Source organism: Eupeodes corollae, chromosome 3, assembly GCF_945859685.1.
Source record: "Eupeodes corollae chromosome 3, idEupCoro1.1, whole genome shotgun sequence".
Classification (NCBI taxonomy): Eukaryota; Metazoa; Arthropoda; class Insecta; order Diptera; family Syrphidae; genus Eupeodes; species Eupeodes corollae.
Window position 1 is genome coordinate 25,353,657 of NC_079149.1, and position 19,312 is coordinate 25,372,968.

A 19,312-nucleotide genomic window follows, 5' to 3' on the forward strand; every position below is an offset into this window, starting at 1 on the left:
TCAGATCGTCATCTCCGTTATATAATTTGGAGAAGTGATCTTTCCATATTCTCAGCATCGACTGCGGTTCTACTACGATGTTCCCCTGATCGTCTTTACAGGCTTCGGTTCGTGGCTGGTACCCTTGGGAGGTTGTTTTTACCTTTTGGTAAAATTTACGAACCTCATTCCTGTTGTGACATCCCTCTATCTCCTCGATCGCGCGCTTCTCATGCTCTCTTTTTTTCCATCTGAGAAGCCGGTGTTCCTCTCTCCTCTTCTGTTCGTAGAGCTCGCGAGCATCTCTAGTCCTTTTGTGCAGCGCCGTTTTGTATGCCTCTTGTTTCGCTGCGTGTGCTTACCGGCATTCGTCGTCAAACCAGGGGTTTCGCTGTGGTGGCCGTGTGAAACCTAGCACTTCAGAGGCGGCATCTCTGATGGCTGCAAGGCAATGTTGCCACTGGTTTTCAATGCTTAATGCAGGAAGCATAGGACTCCTTAAGAGGTTATTAGAGACTCGATCGGAAAAGGACATAAAGAAAAAAATCTGCTTTTAAATATCGAATTCTCAAAAATAAATTTTTTACTTAGTACTACCACAGGAATTACTCGTTTCATGATAAACATAGACAAAAAAACATAAAGGGTTATCACATAAGCATCCATATTTTGGGCTGTAATTTATTTTAAGAAACAATTAATAAGAACTTTGGTATTTGTCAATTAGTTCCACATCCTTAAATTGAAAACAAAATATTAAGCTGTCAATGAAAAGATTCTTAGTTTTGTAACCACCTACGAGCTTAAAAGATTGATTTTCAATATTTATTAATTGTTGTAATTTGATTTTGTTTATAACTTCAAAAATTACAGAATCTTTATTAAAACCAGCTTAGAAGACTATTTTAAACTAGTTTTCAACGGTCTTATCAAAGTTTGATTCGATTACAAACGTAATCGTTTGCATTTTTTGACGTTTTAAGGTCTCTAGAATCTAAACCAAAGATTTTTCCGTACGTTTGCGTTACTTTTTTCGTTAGATTTATCAGCAAAAATATTGACTTTTAATAAATTTTGTTTTATTAAAAATAACATCAAAATATTCAAAAAGATTTTTATTCGATAACCAAATTTTAAAAACAATAGTTTAATTTTTTTTAAGTTTTTATTTCTTATGAACAAAAATACTGATAAGATTATTCAAAGAAAATTATCTTCTGTTAACAACAATATTTTGCAAAGAATGACAATATCTACATTTATTCTTGAGATATTTTGAGAAGTATTTCTTGTGGATTCAGTTAAGTTAAATTTTTCAAAAATTCAACCAAATGTTACAAACAAACAATGATGGATTAAAACCCGAGTCTAATCGAACTGGAGCCTAAATTTAACATCTATGTTTGACACTATTTATAAAGAATTTCGAGGCTCTGTTTAGTTAGAAACAGTTTCAAGGTATATTCTACTACAATTCTAGTACGGATTCAGTTAAGCCCATAGAAAATGGCTTATAGAGGGGAATAAAATAATATACGTTAGCTGAAGAGCCAAAATCTTTCAAATCCTTGAAATTACTTATTCTGTTTGCTGTTAGTTGAGAAATTTTATGTACATAAGTCGCGCTGGCACTGGTAAGAACTAAGACTTGCAAATACACAAATATTGGCAAAATTTTCATTGAATTTCGATCTTCAATATTTAGAAGGTCAATCATAAACTCGACAGCTTTTTTTCGAATCGATACCTTCCATACAAATCCGTCCTCATCTATTTCAAAGGCGTTAGTTTTGGGTTAAACAGAGCTTTTGTTTTCTTCCAGCATCCAGCAAACCGAAGCCTGTAAAGACGATCAGGGGAACATCGTAGTAGAACCGCAGTCGATGCTGAGAATATGGAAAGACCAAATCTCCAAATTATATAACGGCGATGACTAACCAAATTCCGCTGTAATAGAGATAGAACCAGTCAAACTTGGAGAAGCAGGTCAACAATTCCGCCTACCCGAATTTGACGAAGTGAAGATAGCTATATCTTAACTTAAGTCAAACAAAGCCGCTGGAGCTGACGGCATCGCTGCCGAACTATTTAAAGCAGCAGGCGACGACTTGGTAAGAAGCATGCACCAACTCATCTGCAAAATATGGTCGGAAGAAAGCATATCCGTTGAGTGGAATGTCAGCATAGTTTGCCCGATACATAAGAAAGGAGCCCCTTTCAACTGCGTCAACTACAGAGGCATCCGTCTCCTTAACATTGCGTATAAGATTCTCTCTGCCGTATTATGTGAACGTCTGAAGCCATTCGTCAACAACCTGATTGGTCCTTATCAGTGTGGGTTCAGACCAGGAAAGTCCACTATCGACCAAATATTCACACTACAGCAGATCTTGGAAAAAACCCAGGAGCTTCAAATCGATACCCACCATCTCTTTATCGATTTTAAAGCCGCGTATGACAGCATCTATAGGGAAGAGCTCTACCGAGCAATGTCTAATTTTGGCATCCCTGTCAAACTTATCCGTTTGTGCAGAATGACGTTGGAGAATGCACGCTGCTCTATCAAGGTCGGAAAAGATCTCACCGATGCATTTGATGTCAAAAAAAGGTGTTAGACAAGGCGATGCACTGTCATGCGACTTCTTCGTTCTGGAAAGAATTGTGCAAAACTCAACCGTCGACACTAGAGGCACAATCTTCCAAAGGTCCATCCAATTACTCGGATACGCAGATGATATTGACATAATTGGAAGATCAAAGCGTGATGTCAGTAGAGTGTTTTTGAGCATTGCGACGGAAGCGAAGAAGATGGGTATAGTGGTCAATGAAGGCAAGACCAACTATTTGCTGTCATCAAAAAAGGACACTGAACAACGACGTCTTTGACAAAACATCAGCGTGGACAGCTATAACTTGAAGGAAGTTGAGGACTTTGTCTACCTAGGCACCACTATAAACACAGATAACGACAACGTAGAATAACTCTTGCAAATCGCTGTTTCTTTGGACTTACATGAAAGGCAATTGAGTTATAAAGTCCTCTATCGAGCATCTAAGACATTATCCCGGTTTACATCTATGGCACTTAGGCCTAGACGCTGTCAAAGAAGGATGAGAGCATCTTGCGATGCTTCGGGTGATTTTTGGCAACGTCTGCATAGATGGAAAATGGAGGAGTTGATATAATGACGAACTATACAGGCTGTACAGTGACACTGACCTAGTTAACAGAATAAAAGTCGAACACTTTTTATGACAAGAAATACTTTTGGAAGACTTGTCAATTCCTCGCAAGAGCAGTATCAGTGAAAAAGCTTTAGCTGGCACCGACAGGGAACAAACCCAATACCTCTAACAACCTTTATTGTGAGAAATGATCCGTCAAAAGTGACAATTTGAATTTTATTAGTTAAAAAAGGGCATTTTTATTTTAAACCCCGATAAAGAAGTAACTTCACATGAAGGAAAATAAACCATAAATATGTCGAAAACAGTCCCCAAAAATACAAAACAACAGCAATAAAAATCAAACCACCCTCAAAGATGAACCTATTCGAAATCAATTCCAATTAAAAACTTTATTTTTCTTCTCCAAAACCAAAGTACAACCAAAAATATTCCACAGGAAAAAATTTCTAACTTCAATTATAGAATTAAAGAAGCCTCCACACTCTCAATCAGAAACCGAGTATTTTTCCACAAAACCGTATTTTTGAATAAACATTTCCATTTCTAGTTTTGTTTTTTTATTTATTGTTGTTGAATTTTCACACACCACATATGGGTTATGGGTAAGGTAGTTGATTCGGCAAGTTTAGCAGTAGAACAGCTTCACACTCTATTACCTTCGGTTTCAATGCCGATGTGTAGAGAAGACGACACAGCGTGAACCGAATGTAGAAAATTTTCACACTAAAATTGCTTTTTTCCCTCCCCCCAAAAAGCAACAACAGAAAGTCTGGGAGAAAAAAAAAAGATAACTGACTGAAGGCAAAACTGATAAAATTGCATAAAATTCCTAAAGTAAAAAAAACTAAAAAACACGTATGTACATATTTGCAATGCTCAATCCGTCAAAACTCTTGACTGAAATATTAAAAAGTTTTTTTTATTTTTTAGATTTTTGTTAAGTGTTTGGGTGCACTTTGGCTGAGGCTGATGGTTCACTAGGTTTTAGTTGGTGGCAAATGTGGCACTTGAAGCAGGAATATCAACAAAACACACAAATATTTTGACCAAACGAAGAAGTCGCACGTTCTTGCTGGGATTCGGGTAAGAGAATGTTTCAGTGGAATTTTGTATAATTTAAATTAACATCCCAACTCCAAAATCGAGTAAACACTTAATTGAAGGTTTTATTTTAAACACGTTTCTAGGAACTTTGGTGAGTCAAAAAATATGAATATCGTAGTAAAGCATTCCACATTCGTGTATTACGGTTAAAAAACTAATTTCTGTACTTAAAATTACGACGAAGGTTGGTCTCGAGCGTTTATTGATGGGCGTTCCCGAAGACACGAGTATTAAGGTTGAATTTTTTCAGGGGAGGAATGCAGCTGGCATTTTCTCTAGAGCATAAGCTGTTAAATTAACGGTAAAAAGGGTGAGACAAGAACCTTTTACGACGATGTTCAATGATTCCATTAAGTTATCACTACCAAGAGGCTTAAGTAAGTTGCAAGAAATTAAGTAAGTTGCAAGAAAACCAGCGAAGAAATGGGAACCATACTTAAGCTGTGGTAGTATAGAAGACCTATAGAATACAGTCAGATCAGAAGGGTAGAAAAGCTTCTTGCAGCGCTTCAACAACCTTTAACATCTTTTATTATTTTTTGGTGACTTCACAAAACTACATAATTAATACAATCTGAAACACTGTAGTAGACAGAACAGAGCCCTGAAGCACGCCAACATTCATAGTGTTAGTTTTGAGACTTGAACTAACTTTAACTTTGGAAATATAATTTTGAATCCAATGAAGAAGGGATTCATTTAAACCAAAGCACGCATTTTCGATAAGAGAGGAAAATGCTTAATTCTATCAAATGCTTTTAGAGCACTTACTTACTGGGCCTCCAGGCTGGAACGTTGATGTCCATTCGCTCTACATGACCCAGCCATCTAAGTCAATGGACTTTAATAATTTTAACCAGGTCAGTGTCACTGTACAGCCCCTACAGACGGGACCGAAAATCACCCGAAGAATTTGTCTCTCGAAGCATCCTACGACGCTCTCATCTTTCTTTGACAAGGTCCAGGCCTCAGCACCAAGATGATGAGTGTCTTATAGATCGTGATTTTAGATGCTCGAGAGAGGAATTGACTACTCTAAGTCAAAAGAAGCAGTGATTTGCAATAGTTATTCTTTTTAACGGTGTCTAGGTAGACAAAGTCCTTAACTACCTTAAATTTATAGCTGTCCATTGTGACATTTTGTCCAAGAAGCGCGAATATTACGGTTGAACTGTTTAAGGGGAGGAATGCAACTGGCTATTTCACTAGAGCATAAGCCGTTAAAATAACGGTAAAAAAGGGTCAGATAAGAGACGTTACGACGATGTTCAAGCGAAGTAAATGAACTTATCATTCATTAATAAAAATGAGAAAGAGTGTTGGAGATAAAACAGAGCCCTGTGGCACACCAGCATTTATTTTGTTGTTTTCAGACTTGAATCCATCCAATACAACTTCTATTGAACGATCCAAAAGGTAATTACTAGTCCAATGAAGCAAGATTCATGAAAACCAAATGCACGCATTTTCGATAAGAGAGCCTGATGCCAAACCCTATCAAATGCTTTTGAAATATCAAGTGCAATAATCTCACTTTCTCCAAAACGATGTAAAGATTTGCTTCACTGTTCGGTGAGATGAACCATGAGATCACCAGTGGGCCTATTGCTACGAAAGCCGTATTGCCGGTTATTAAGAAGCTTTTGATTTCAAGATATATCTTGAGCTGATAATTAATCAGCGTTTCAATGACCTTGGAAAGAAGGGACGTAAGTGCAATCGTTCGGTAGTTAGAGGGTGAGGAAGATTCGCCTTTTTTGGGAATAGGCTGGACAAATGCCATTTTCCATCCGCTCGGAACGAGACCTGACGAGTAGGACAGATGAAAAAGCTTACGCAGTAGTTTTGCCAGCGTTGAAGAACACCTCTTCAGAACAATAGCGGGGATACCATCCGGACCAGCGGATTTATGTGTGTTTAGATCTCTAAGGACTCTTGCCACAGTACGAGTGCGAAAAAAGATTGGTGCCATAGAATCACTAATTCGCTCAAGTACAGGTGGAGTCATAACACTCACTGGCAGCGTAGAATTGGTGGCGAACTGCCTAACAAAGAGATTTGCTTTCTCTAAAGAGCTTACAAAAGGAGTGTCATTCACAGCGTAGGAACCGAGGAGGAGGACGAATTCCTCATATTTTTCACAAATGACCAAACATTTTTACTGCCTTTGGGATATTGCAGTATTTTTTGCCGTAACTTTTGGTCATGTACAAATTTGGTCCATCGAATATGGGCATTGCAGGCCTTTCTGGCTTGTTTAAACTTTTTCCGGCTTTCCTATGGTTGGCTTTAAAGCAACAGAAACTAACCTCTTTTGCCCTAATAACCTCTTTACAGCTCGCATCAAACCATGCGTTTTCCTTGGGTCTGATACTTTTAACCCTGTTCGGTATAAAAGTTCTCATACCCAGGAGAATTAAACTTGTGATCATATCAGCGCTGGCTTCGACGTCACTATCGAGGAAGCATAATGACCCGTCTGAATTAACACTGAGCAGGACCTACCAAGTTGTTGACGAATAGCTTCAAACTGTCACATAATACGACAGAAGACTTATAAGACTTATGCATCTGTAATTGGCAAAATTTGTGTGTGCTTTTGGATTAACAAGTGCTATAATCTTACTTTTTCCAAAATATCTCACAGAACTGACCAACTACTCAGTGAGATAAACCATGAGACCCATTGTGGTGAAACCTCAAACTGCTGTTCATTAAAAAACCTTCGATCTTCGAAATAATTCTTGAGTGAGCGCCCGACAATTTAAAGGAGAAGAAATTCCGGAACAAAAAGCTGTTTTCCAACTGCACGTTACGAATCTGAAAGAATAGGTATAATGTAAAAACTTCATCAGGGGTTTTCCAAGCTTGGACCCCATTCTGACTCGCCACAGTATGAGTAAGAAAAAGCCTGAAACTCCCGGAAGAACTGGAAAGCCATGACACTATTAGGCAATAAACTACGTTACAAACAATCGAGCTTTGTCAACAAAGCTATCCTAAGGTGTGTCATTAATAAAATGCGTACAGTAAAGACGAAGGGAGAAAAAGAATTCCTCATATTTGCCACTAGACGTAAAATAAAACAAAATCCCTTAAATAATGCATCGTATGTTCATAATCAAAATCAACCAAGAAGAGTATCCCAGTTTAATCATCCATTTTTGCACTTAACCATTGCGTAGATCTTTATAAATCATTAAACCTTATTAATTAATCATTTAGACTTTAAACCTTAGAACTGTACTGACATATTCTTAGCACAAAGTTATTAACTAAAAAAATATTACAAAGATACTTTAACTTTTTAAATATCTTGACAGAAAATAGCTTAAAGTTTAATTTTGTATTGAAGTTCTTAGGTGAAATTTTTCAAAATAAATATTTGCTAAGATTTTTAAAGCGACTTACTCATTTGAACACAAAATTTTCAAACATCCAAAATAAACTCCTTCGACAACACTACCGAGACCGACGACTGCGAGACGAAACGCTATGCGATGAATGCATAAAAAAATTTAATTACAATTACAATTTAAACAACTATCAGAAAAATTACACTTCTTACAACAGATTAATTTAACACGTTAGTAGGAAAGGGGGCACTCTAGTCTGGGAATTTTTTGTGGTTAGGAGCGCGTGGCAAAGAGGTCGGCAGCCTTTGTAGGTAGTGTTTGAGTCGTGGTGGTTGTGTATGTCTTATCAGTATTGATGTTTTGGGGTTAGGAGCGCGTGCCAGTGTGAGTTATAGAAATGTGTAATGGTGTTATCACAATATGTTTTTTATGATTCATTGTAATTTGTGGTTTGTATTTTGTTTAATGGGTTTATATGTCTACATACATATATAGTCTTCCATTCTTTTTTTTTCTAGTAAGAATACTTAAAGAATGTAAAAAAAAGAAACAAAATCTAATGTCCGATGAAAACATATTTTTTCGAACGCGCAGCTGTTCTATATTTTGTCATAAATAGAAACTGTGGTTTCATAGAAATATGTATGGGAATTTCACAGATAAGATGCGCAAATGTTCTATATTTTTGTCGTAAATAGAAATTGTGGTTTCATAAAAATATGTATGGGAATTTCACAGATTAAAGAAAATAATTATAATACAAAAAGACAAACATTGAACATGTGTCTTTATTTTGTTTTTATCAGAAATACTGTGGGTTAGAATACTTTAAAGAATGTAAAAAGAAAAAACAATTATACATGGGAATTATATTGTTTTTTTTTTTTTTTTTTGTGGGAAGCTCATTCGTTCTATATTTTGTTCTAAGTGGTTTCATAAAATATTGACTTTATCTGTTTTTATCAGAATTATTGAGGTTTGAAATAATTAAAAGAATTTCAAATGTAGCAATCAAATATCCATTTGACTTAAAAAAAAAATTGGTAAAGTAACATTTTATCAAAAAAAAAACACATATAGACATTAAGCTCAATGTCTATACTTTTTTCGTAAGTATAAAATCAGGGCATATTCAACTATTGAATTCAGTCACTCTTGACAAAGTAGAGAATAGCAAGTGGTAAATCTTAAAAAAAATTTAAAAAAAATTAAAAACAAAATGTCTTCAATTTTAAACAAAATAAAAGCGAACTCCAGGATCGTGAGCAAGCAATTGGTCAGCATGAAGAAGCTGACATTAAAAAAAAAATATGCGATTGTGGGTGCCAAGAAGTGCACCACGCGCTACGGACAGCAGCTGTGTCTGGAACTCAATGACTGTTACGTCTTCCTACCAAAAAGGTGTGCAGAGTCCTTCGGTGAGGAAGAAATACGGGAGCTGCCTAAACTTTGTTTGGAGGTCGTAGCTCCTCACGAAGCAACATTCGAGATAGACTTTCATGAAAAAGAAAGTAGCACCAGCGATGACAGCAATATCAACAACAACAACAGTATCAATGAAAGCAGTAGCAGCAGCAGTAACAACAACAACTATAATAACAACACCAACAACAATCATAAAAAAGACGAGGAGGAGGTAATGAATAACTTTGTGCAGTCACAGAAGAGTTTATTTTACAACTCTTTGTATTAAAAAAAAAAAAAAAAAGGTTTTTTGTTATTAAAAAATAAAAAAAAAATTAAATACAAATTTTTAAAAGTTTTTTTTTCTATACCTGCTTGTTTGTTTGTTTCGAAGGATTGAGAAAGAAAGAGAATATTTTGTTATTACTCGCTTCTATTTCAAGCAATTAAGGTTTTTTTGTTAACTTTCACTCTTTTCTTTTTCACCCATTTGTATATAGCGATTTGAAATAATAGACGAAATGGTGACGAGGATTAAAAGGTTTGGTTTGAACGGAAGAAAAATCCAGTTCAAAATAAAACCTGTTCCTGAAAATAAGGAGCCTACTTCCTGGATAAGGGAAGGTTTGAACGGCATGTTCAAACATGCTTTGAAAGATCTGGATCCCCTTGATAAAGTGGGAATAACTTTTAGCGGAAAGAGTTTTTCCACCGAACGGGGTAGCGGTTGGATCAACTTTAAAGACTGTTCGGCCATTAAATTTAGCGACATTTGGGAGATGGTCAGTAGAATCTTCCAAAGTAATTCTACAGGTCTGAGCACTGATGATTTTAATCTAAGCATAACATCTGTGAAGCTCCCTTCAGGTTCTGGAAGAAAAAGATCTATCATCCATAACACCTTTGAAAAGGAATGCTCCAAAAGAAAGGGTATTGTATCTGTACACAATACGGATAACTTGTGCTTGCCTCGAGCGCTAGTCGTTGGCAAAGTATATGCCAATAAAGAAAGTGTGTTAAACAAAAACGCAATAAGAAGAGATATTGGGAAAATTCAGACAAAGAATGCCTTAAAACTAATTAATGAGGCACACATAAATATACCCCCTGAAGGGTGTGGCATTCCAGAATTAAAAATATTCCAACAACATTTAAAGGAATACAAAATAACGGTGTATAACCACGGAACAAAAGGGCGTGATATCATATTTGAAGGTGATAATGATGAGAAAAAAAAAATCAATTTAATCTACCATAATAATCACTTCAATTTAATAACGTCCTTAACTGCTGCATTTTGTTGCAGTTATTATTGCGAAGATTGCCATGAACCCTACAATATGAAGAGCAAACATAGGTGTCATAAAACATGTCCACAATGTCAAAACACACCTCCGTGCCCGAAAATTGCAAAAGAAATTAATTGTGTAGATTGTAATCGAAATTTTAGAGGGAAAAACTGTTTCGACAAACACAAGGCAGGCAACTCAAAAGGAAACAATATTTGTGAACAAGTCAAAAGATGCATACTATGTTTAAAAACATATAGTGGCAATCGAACTCATATCTGTGGCGAATACTACTGTAAATTATGTAGGAAGCACGTGGAAGCAGATCATTTGTGCTATATACTTCCCGATAGTAGATTACCTAGTTGTAAAGACACTCTTTACATTTTTTATGATTTAGAGAGTCGTCAAGAGAGAGTTATCGGTGAAAAAATCATATCTATTGCAGATGATACTTATAATACTCAGGTGAAAATACATGAGCCTAATTTGTGCGTTTTTAGGCAAAAGTGTTATGAATGTTTTGATATCCCGAATTTGGCCTTTTGTAATAAGTGCGGGCATTCATTGAACGTTGTTCAGGAATCTGAAGAAGAAGAAGAAGAAGGAAACATTATCCCAAAATTCTTAAAACATATTCTGAATGTTCGACAAAAATTTAAAAACGTCATTGTATTAGCACATAACGGACAATCTTATGACCATCAATTTATATTAAATTATATACTGAATGAAACAAATTTAAGTCCCGAATTAATCATGCGAGGCAGTAAAATAATATTAATGATAATAGGAAATATTAAGTTTATAGATTCCTTAAATTATTTCCCGATGGCTCTCTCTAAGCTGCCGAAAACCTTCCAGCTATCGTCGGAATTGAAAAAAGGATATTTTCCTCATTTGTTCAATACAAGAGGAAATAGAAACTATGTCGGGAAGTTACCAGCCTTAGAATTCTACAGTCCGAATACTATGAAAACAGAAGAACTTGAAGTATTTCTAAAATGGTACGGAGAACATAAAAACGACATTTTTGAACTCCAACGTGAACTTTTGGAGTATTGCATCAGTGATGTCAATATCCTGACTGAGGCTTGTCTAAAGTTCAGACGTTTTTTTCTCATTGAAAGTAATATTGAGCCATTCTTAGAAGCTACGACTATAGCTTCTTCATGCAATCTGGTGTACCGAAGAAATTTTCTACAGTCGAACACTATTGGGTTAATACCCAAAAATGGATACAGGTAAATTGTTATTTAAATGAATACAATATCTAAAATAAATGTTAAAACAAATGTGTTTTTTCTCAATATCAGGTGCGTCGATAATCAGTCAACGGAAGCAATTAAGTGGTTGATTTTGGAAGAGCAAAGTCGAAAAATCAACATAAAACATGCTGCTAAAGGACGTGAAGCCATAATTAACGGAGTTAAAGTCGATGGTTTCTGCGAAGAAAATAAACAAGTTTTTGAGTTTCATGGTTGCTACTATCACGGTCATCCTGCTTGTCTTAAACATAAACGAGACGAACCTCTATCTGATAAAGAACAACACGATACGTTGAATTACAGATACGAGAGAACGTTGGCCAAAACAGCACGTTTGAGATCGTTTAATTATGAAGTGATCGAAAAGTGGAGTTGTGAATTTGAGACCCAACTTAGTTTTCTAAAAGATGAAGAGTTAAATTTCATAAACAATCACCCACTTGTACAGAATGCCCCGTTAAATCCACGAGATGGTTTCTTTGGAGGAAGAACTGGGAATACATTTAATTACTACAAGTGTAAGGAAGGTGAGCAAATAAAATACATTGATGTATGTTCACTATACCCCTGGGTATGTAAAAATGGGAAGTTTCCAGTTGGACATCCAAAAGTTCATACAAGTAATGATGATATTTGCTCTAATATGCAACTTGATGGTATCAATGGACTCATTAAATGTAAAATTCTACCACCAGAAAACTTATTTCACCCTGTCTTACCCCAAAAACAGAACAATAAACTAATGTTTTCATTGTGTAGAACCTGCAGCAGTGAAAAAACTAAGGAAAGAGTTTGTACCCATTCTGATGATCAGAGGGCCTTGTTAGGAACATGGGTGATTGACGAAGTAGTAAAAGCTATTGAAATGGGTTATAAGCTACTAACTATAATGGAAATTTGGGAATACGATGTAATCCAATATAACCCTACTGCAGGTACTGAAGGATTATTTACCTCGATGATGAATAAATACCTTAAAATAAAGCAAGAAGCTTCAGGTTGGCCAAATATATGTTTATCTGAAGAGGATAAAAACAAATATATTACGGATTTTCTCGAGAAGGAAAAAATCAAGTTAGAATACTCCGAAATAACAGATAATCCTGGCAAGAGATCACTTGCCAAGCTGATTTTAAATTCTTTTTGGGGTAAATTTGGACAAAGAGAAAATCAACAAAAAACCTGTATTATTAATAATCCTTCAGATTTGTTTAATTTGCTTACTCATCCATCTATAGAAGTTTCACAAATTCTACCAATTAATGAAAACAATATTGTGATAAGCTTCGAAATGAAAGAAGAAGCAGTTGAAACTCTATCAACTGTTAATGTTTCTATTGCCGCATATACCACAACTCAAGCTCGCCTGAAATTATATAGCTACTTAGAAAAACTTCAGGAAAGAGTTTTGTACTACGACACTGATTCCGTTATTTATGTTTGTCGTCAAGGAGAATTCGATCCACCTACTGGAGACTTTATCGGTGATATGACAAACGAACTGGATTGCTATGGTCAAGGAAGTTACATTACCGAATTTGTAAGTGGTGGACCAAAAAATTATTCTTACAAAGTATACAGCACAAAGGATAAAAAAGAACACACTGTCTGTAAAGTGAAGGGTATCTTCCTCAATTATGAATCTTCCCAAAAAATTAATTTCGATTCAATAAAAGAAGCGGTTTTAAATTCTTCTATACAAGAAGATTCTGAAGAAAGTATTGTCATAAAATCTAAAAATATACGACGTACCATAGAACATCAGGTAGTTACTGTAGAAGAAGTCAAAACATATAAACCAAGAGCTGAAAAACGTCAATTTTTCGACGATCACAGTTCTCTGCCGTACGGATATAAAAGGAAAAAGCCCAGCCCACCTTCATCATCATTATAATAATCATTATAGTAATAAAAAGTCGCACTTTATGTAAATATTAAAATAAAAAAAATAATTTAAAATTTTAAGCAAAAGTTTTTTTTTTTTGTTTTATTTGAAAATATTAATTACAATTTTTAGCTTCTTTAATGTATCTGCTCAAAAGATAAACATTCTGGAGTGCACATATTTTTCCATGATACCAACATTTCAAAGTTATATCCGGATAAATTCTTTTTAGTTCTTTTAAATTAGGACACTTATAGTTAAGATCTTCAAGGTTAATGACTTCAACATTTTCGTTATTAATAAGTTTTTGTAGCCAATGTTTCTTTTCTCTACCCTTGACGTAAACAACATTTTTAATTTTTTTTCGAAGATATGACTTAACTTTGCAAAAATCTGTATCTCCTCCATCCCAGGTAAAACCATGATGATACTCACGCAACCAATGAGCTTGTCTTTTGAGGTGTGACGGAAGAAAGTTAGAGTGAAATGGTGGAGTGAGTATGAAATGTTGGTGATATCCATTAAAAAGTACAGCCATTTCCTTTAAGATAAACTCATTGTTGACTCCTCTAAAACCTTGAAAGTCTACAAAACAGGTATCCATGTTTAGATCTGTTCTAAGCAAATGCACTTTTTCTACTGAAAAAATATAGATTATGACACCAATTTAAATAAGTTTGTTAACTTCTCCAGTCAATGGATTGTACTCGATTATGCGATCATGAAGTATTAAACAATACATAGTTGTTGAAGCAGGAATCGAAGTTAATGTTTTAAGTTCAATTTTTACATCCACAGGACCCGTTTTGATTGACTCATTTTGATGAGAACAATCAATAACCAGAATTGGGGCGATATCTTTAAACTCTTGTCGCGATAAAAGTGGATTTGATTGTTGTTGATAATACGATTGTTGAAATTTACTATACATTTCATAGAGAATAGCATATCGATCCAGTTTATATTTAACATTTAAATCTTCGCGAGGGTAAGATTCGGAATTTAAATGTACTTTTACATTGCTCACATCACAATGATCAAATATGCTAGCATCTTTATTTCGTTGATTTTTTCTATCAGTTTGTAGAGCAATGATAATATATCTTGGTTTCTCAAGCTGACTTGAAGTTTTAACTGTCCATACATGATCAGTGGTGGTTGGTAGTGTTGGATATTCGTACATTTCCCAATTTCGAAAATGAATTTGAATTGGATTTGATTGTATTTGTTTCAATAATGTAAGTTTATTCGAATCAGATAAGGTAATGTGTGGTACTCTCCACTGCAGTTTAAAAATCGAAAGTTTTAATTCTTCGTTGTCTTTAGAAAAATAAGCATTCTCATTCGATCGAGTACGAATTAAAATCAATTCATGTCTTGCATTTGTTATGATCTTTTTATAATCTTCAGCAAATCCTAACAGATATTTTAATTTTATACAAAAATTAAAAGTACCCGATGCAAGAGAAAAACTGCTACCCCCAGTCCATGATCCATTTTCCAAGCTCTTACTTTCATTTGCGTTTAAAGAAATATAATTTTTTAAGGTCGATGTTATTCCCACGTTTTTATTGTTGTCAATGTTTACTCCATTCAGTTCATATTGTATTTCTTCAAAAAGAAAAGCCATTGCATTATTAGTTAATTTTCCTGCTGAAACAGTTCCATCTGCTTTTGTTAGACTCCCTTCTACATAAATATAGCTTTCACTAGGTAATATACATAAGTCTTGTTGTTGTATGGGAATACGTATTTCATCACTCGGATTGAAGGACTGAAGAAATGGTGAGTAACAATGGTACTCAAACTTAGATATGCTATTATCAAAGATGGGTCCTTGAGTAATATTTAATATATCGTTCATATTGTAAATTATTTTAATTTGAATCCCAGTGACAGAAGATAGGCTTTATTTTCAGGTGATAACTTAGGTGTTGACAGTGTTGATGTTTGGGAAGAACTAGTTAAATGGTTACCTTTGATATCTGTTAAATAATTATTGTAGATTATCATTATTCTAATATTGGGGTTAGATGTAATCGAACAGTTATTCTTTCTCCTCTAAAATTTATTAAGTCTCCGTTCTGGTCCACAAGTTTTAATGTTATAGTACTTATTCGTTTGACATTCACAGGTAGATAGATGACATTTTTTGGAACTTCAATGATTTTATACCCTGACCCTGTTTCTGGTGAGAATTCATGTATTGTATGCATAGGAGTATTATTAAAGTAAGAGCCAGTAATTATATTACACTCGACTCGTATTACATTTACCTTGTTTATGTCAACAGGTAAATCTGACAAATGAGTTTTTTTACCTTCTAGAACACGTTTACTGAAACCCAATAATTTTCCTATGGTTCTGTTCTTGTTGAAATATATGTTCTCGTTGCATTGGATTTGACATTCCATTGTGTTATTATTTGCTTCTATTTCAATAATAATGGAGGAATTTCGCAATAATAATTCTTCGGATATATATTCTGCAATAGCATCAATTTCATACGATCCTATTGGGATTTCAATTTCATATTCGCCCACATGAAACAAATTATTATTCGCATCAACATTCGGTATAGAGTTGTACGTGTGAAAATCAATCAATCCACAAACATAGTCTTTATCCAAGTTCAGCGGTGGAAAATATTCAGCTGATAGAAGGGAAGTTCTCCCGCTCAGTGTAAGTGTCATTGCCATGGTGATGAAAAACATAATGAAAGCCATTGTATATAAAACTCTTTATTTATTGAAAATAACATTCATATAAAAATCTTAAACATAAATGACCACAGTTAAAAGAGTCATAACCTTGGTATTTTGTATAATTATAATTAATTTTTTCACCCAAATAATTAATAATTTCAATAGGAGGTTGAAGATTTCCAAAACTATCAAAATATTCAATTCGGTTGCCTTTTTTATAAAACGCTACCCAGTGTGTTCCAGGACCAATTGATGAGTCTAGATTTACAATTCCACATTCGTTTTTCAAAGGTTTAGTTTTTGGTAAATTATCTCTCATGAAAACTCCTCGAAAATTCGGAATGAATTTCCTTGCAAAATTTCTCAAATCTATTTCATTTAATGCACGATTGGGCAGCGAACTTAGAAGTTTTTTGGCTGTGGATTTAAATAAAGTCCAAACCCTTTTCTATAAGGTTTAAGGTATAAGCCCTGGCCTACTGCAACGGATTCCATTTGTTGATTATGACGCTTTTTCTCCTCTAAATCTTTTTTAGCAATGCTAATATCGTTGACAGCTTTTGCTACGCCTGCAGCACCTCCCGTTAAAGCTCCAAGAGCTGAAAGTCCAGCAAACAACGGTACAAGAAATGGAATTACACCACCAATTTTCGGTACAGAAATAACTCTGGGTGTCTTAATGTTATTACTGTTTTTTCTTACTGTTTTCTTAGCAGATGATATGGCTATTTGGATTGCCTTTTCCAGATTGAAGGGTTTTTTACGTTTAATATTATTTCCAACAACTGTTATTATTTTTCTAAATGAGAGTTGCTTAGCATTTTTATCTAAATTTGACTTATTGTCGTTTTCTTTTTTATTTTTCGCTTTTTTCTTAGGCTTTTTGTCTTTATTCTTAGAACAACCCATACCGAATTTTGTTTTTGCCTTCAAAAGATTGGTAACCAATAGTGCGTTTGCCTTTTCACCTAAACTAGCGTCTCCGGATTTAACTCGTTGCCAAGCTTTTTCAGTTAAAACCCTATCGGCAATGTGTCGATCAGATGTATTTTTAAATTTAGAATAAGATATATCGTGTTCCTTGCACGCTTGATCAAGTAAATTAATTCCCGGATCCCCTCGAGCTAGACGTTGTCGGAGTTTTGTTCCAGGTCCACAGTATTGATAACCAGGTAAATGTAGTTCAAGAGGTAGTTTGTTTATTAAAGTATTTAATAAACCTTTTCCTTTCACAATGTTTCGTCGACTGATATATTTTTTGGAATAATCAATCATTTTAAATGATTATCTTAACGTAAGAATGGTTGGATGTCATATGACACTTTTAAAATATAAACTTGTCATTTATAGGAAATCATTTAGTTTTAATTAATATGCGTTTCGTTAAACAACAATGCCAGTTACCAGTAATAAATATGGAACTGGCTAACAATATTGAAAGAAAAAAACATGGTAAACTATTCCCTCATAGTATAAGAGGGTTAATTACTGGTCCCTCAAATTGCGGAAAAACAAATGTCATGATGAGTTTGTTACAACATCCAAATGGATTAAAATTTGAAAATATCTATATATATTCTAAATCCTTACATCAACCAAAGTATGAGTTTTTACGAAAAGCCATAAAACCTATTAAAAATATGGGTTTCTTCACTTTTGCCAATAACAGTGATGTTATTTCACCCGAAGAGGCTAAACCAAATTCTATATTTATTTTTGACGATATTGCCTGTGAAAAACAAGACACAGTTCGAGTTTACTTCAGTATGGGACGGCATCATCATATTGATAGTTTTTACTTATGCCAGACTTATACAAGAATACCCAAACACTTAATTCGAGACAATGCGAATTTACTAATCATCTTCAAACAGGACGATATGAATCTAAAACATATATATAATGATCATGTTAATTCAGATATGACATTTAATACATTCAGAATAGTTTGTGCAGAATGTTGGAAGACAAATTACGGATTTGTGGTAATTGACAAGGATAGTCCTTTGAATGAAGGTCGTTATAGAAAAGGCTTTGACTGTTTTCTTAAGTTATAAAACAAATAACACTTTTGCTTTAATACCATATGTAAAGAAATGTTCTATGAGAACAGTACAGAGCAGTACAGTGAGCAGATAGTAGCAGTAAAAAGCAGTTCCACCCAGATTGAGACCCAGTATTCTTCAGTTAAGATCAGTAATCTCAATATCAAATTCAGTTTAAAATTTTTTGAACGATTCTTTCAACAACTTCGAAACAAATTAACAACTTGCCTCTGTAGGAAGAAATAAATGTTTACATTATGATGAATATAGATGTAAAACTTACAAAGGAATTAATTAAAACTACAGATGCTCTACGAAAGAAATACAAAGCTCTTAAGATCGGTAGGGAAGCTTACGAAACTCAAATTAAAGAAACTCTTAAACCTCTTACAAAACCACTAAACGAATTAGTAAAAAAATCAAATATCAAACAAGATCAACATAACCTTATAAATAGTCCTTTAAAGAAAATAAAACTCAATTTTGAACATCCTCAATCACAAGAAAATGATTATGATAACAAGAAACATTTTCATGAAGAATTCACCACCCCCAAAACTTCTATTGATGATGATGATGATTCAAGAATTTTTTCCGTTGATAGTAATACTACTCCAAAAAGAACAAAGAAAAAGTCAAGCCATAGTAGCTTTGCAGAACGCTTGTCACAAAAACAATTTCATGACACCCCTAAAAAATATATAGATTTATTTCTAAATAATTCCAACACCCTTGATAAAACGTATGGTGTACATTCAAAAGATGGAAAAATGTACATCGGTAATAGTGAGTTAAACCTTATCGGAAAAGATATAGAAATTAAAAATAAAACCTTCGAAGGAACAAATGGGTTATATGAGCTTATATTTAAGAAAAACCCTGATAATCAAGTTTACACCAATGAAGATTTAAAAAACTACAGGACTATATTACATGACACTAATGCTCATAGAATTGATCATAATTCACAGAGACAAGTACACGGCAATAGAGGTTATAAGTATAAAAAAATTATAAGTAAATTATTCGGATTAACAACAAATACTTCTAATACTCTATCGCCATCATCTTCAACACTACAAATACCT

At 34.3% G+C, this 19,312-nt stretch overlaps 3 protein-coding genes across 4 annotated transcripts in view; 1 reads left to right on the forward strand and 2 right to left on the reverse strand.

Annotated features, from left to right (window-relative positions):
• Positions 1–19,312, reverse strand: part of LOC129949207 (potassium voltage-gated channel subfamily H member 2) — a 613,952-nt gene that overhangs the window by 566,110 nt on the left and 28,530 nt on the right. The window lies entirely within an intron of this gene.
• On the forward strand, positions 8,911–13,483 carry LOC129950379 (uncharacterized). The gene is made up of 4 exons (XM_056062322.1): positions 8,911–9,205; positions 9,254–9,264; positions 9,533–11,565; positions 11,638–13,483. Exons 1-4 carry the CDS (start codon positions 8,911–8,913, stop codon positions 13,481–13,483), a joined length of 4,185 nt encoding a protein of 1,394 aa, XP_055918297.1.
• On the reverse strand, positions 14,142–15,338 carry LOC129950380 (uncharacterized). The gene has a single exon (XM_056062323.1). The coding sequence runs from the start codon at positions 15,336–15,338 to the stop codon at positions 14,142–14,144; it is 1,197 nt and encodes a 398-aa protein (XP_055918298.1).

Coding starts and splice junctions, on each gene's coding strand:
- LOC129950380 (XM_056062323.1), bottom strand. CDS start 15,338: ATGAACGATATATTAAATATTACTCAAGGACCCATCTTTGATAATAGC.
- LOC129950379 (XM_056062322.1), top strand. CDS start 8,911: ATGAAGAAGCTGACATTAAAAAAAAAATATGCGATTGTGGGTGCCAAG. Junction 11,566..11,637: donor ATACCCAAAAATGGATACAG/GTAAATTGTTAT, acceptor TCTCAATATCAG/GTGCGTCGATAATCAGTCAA.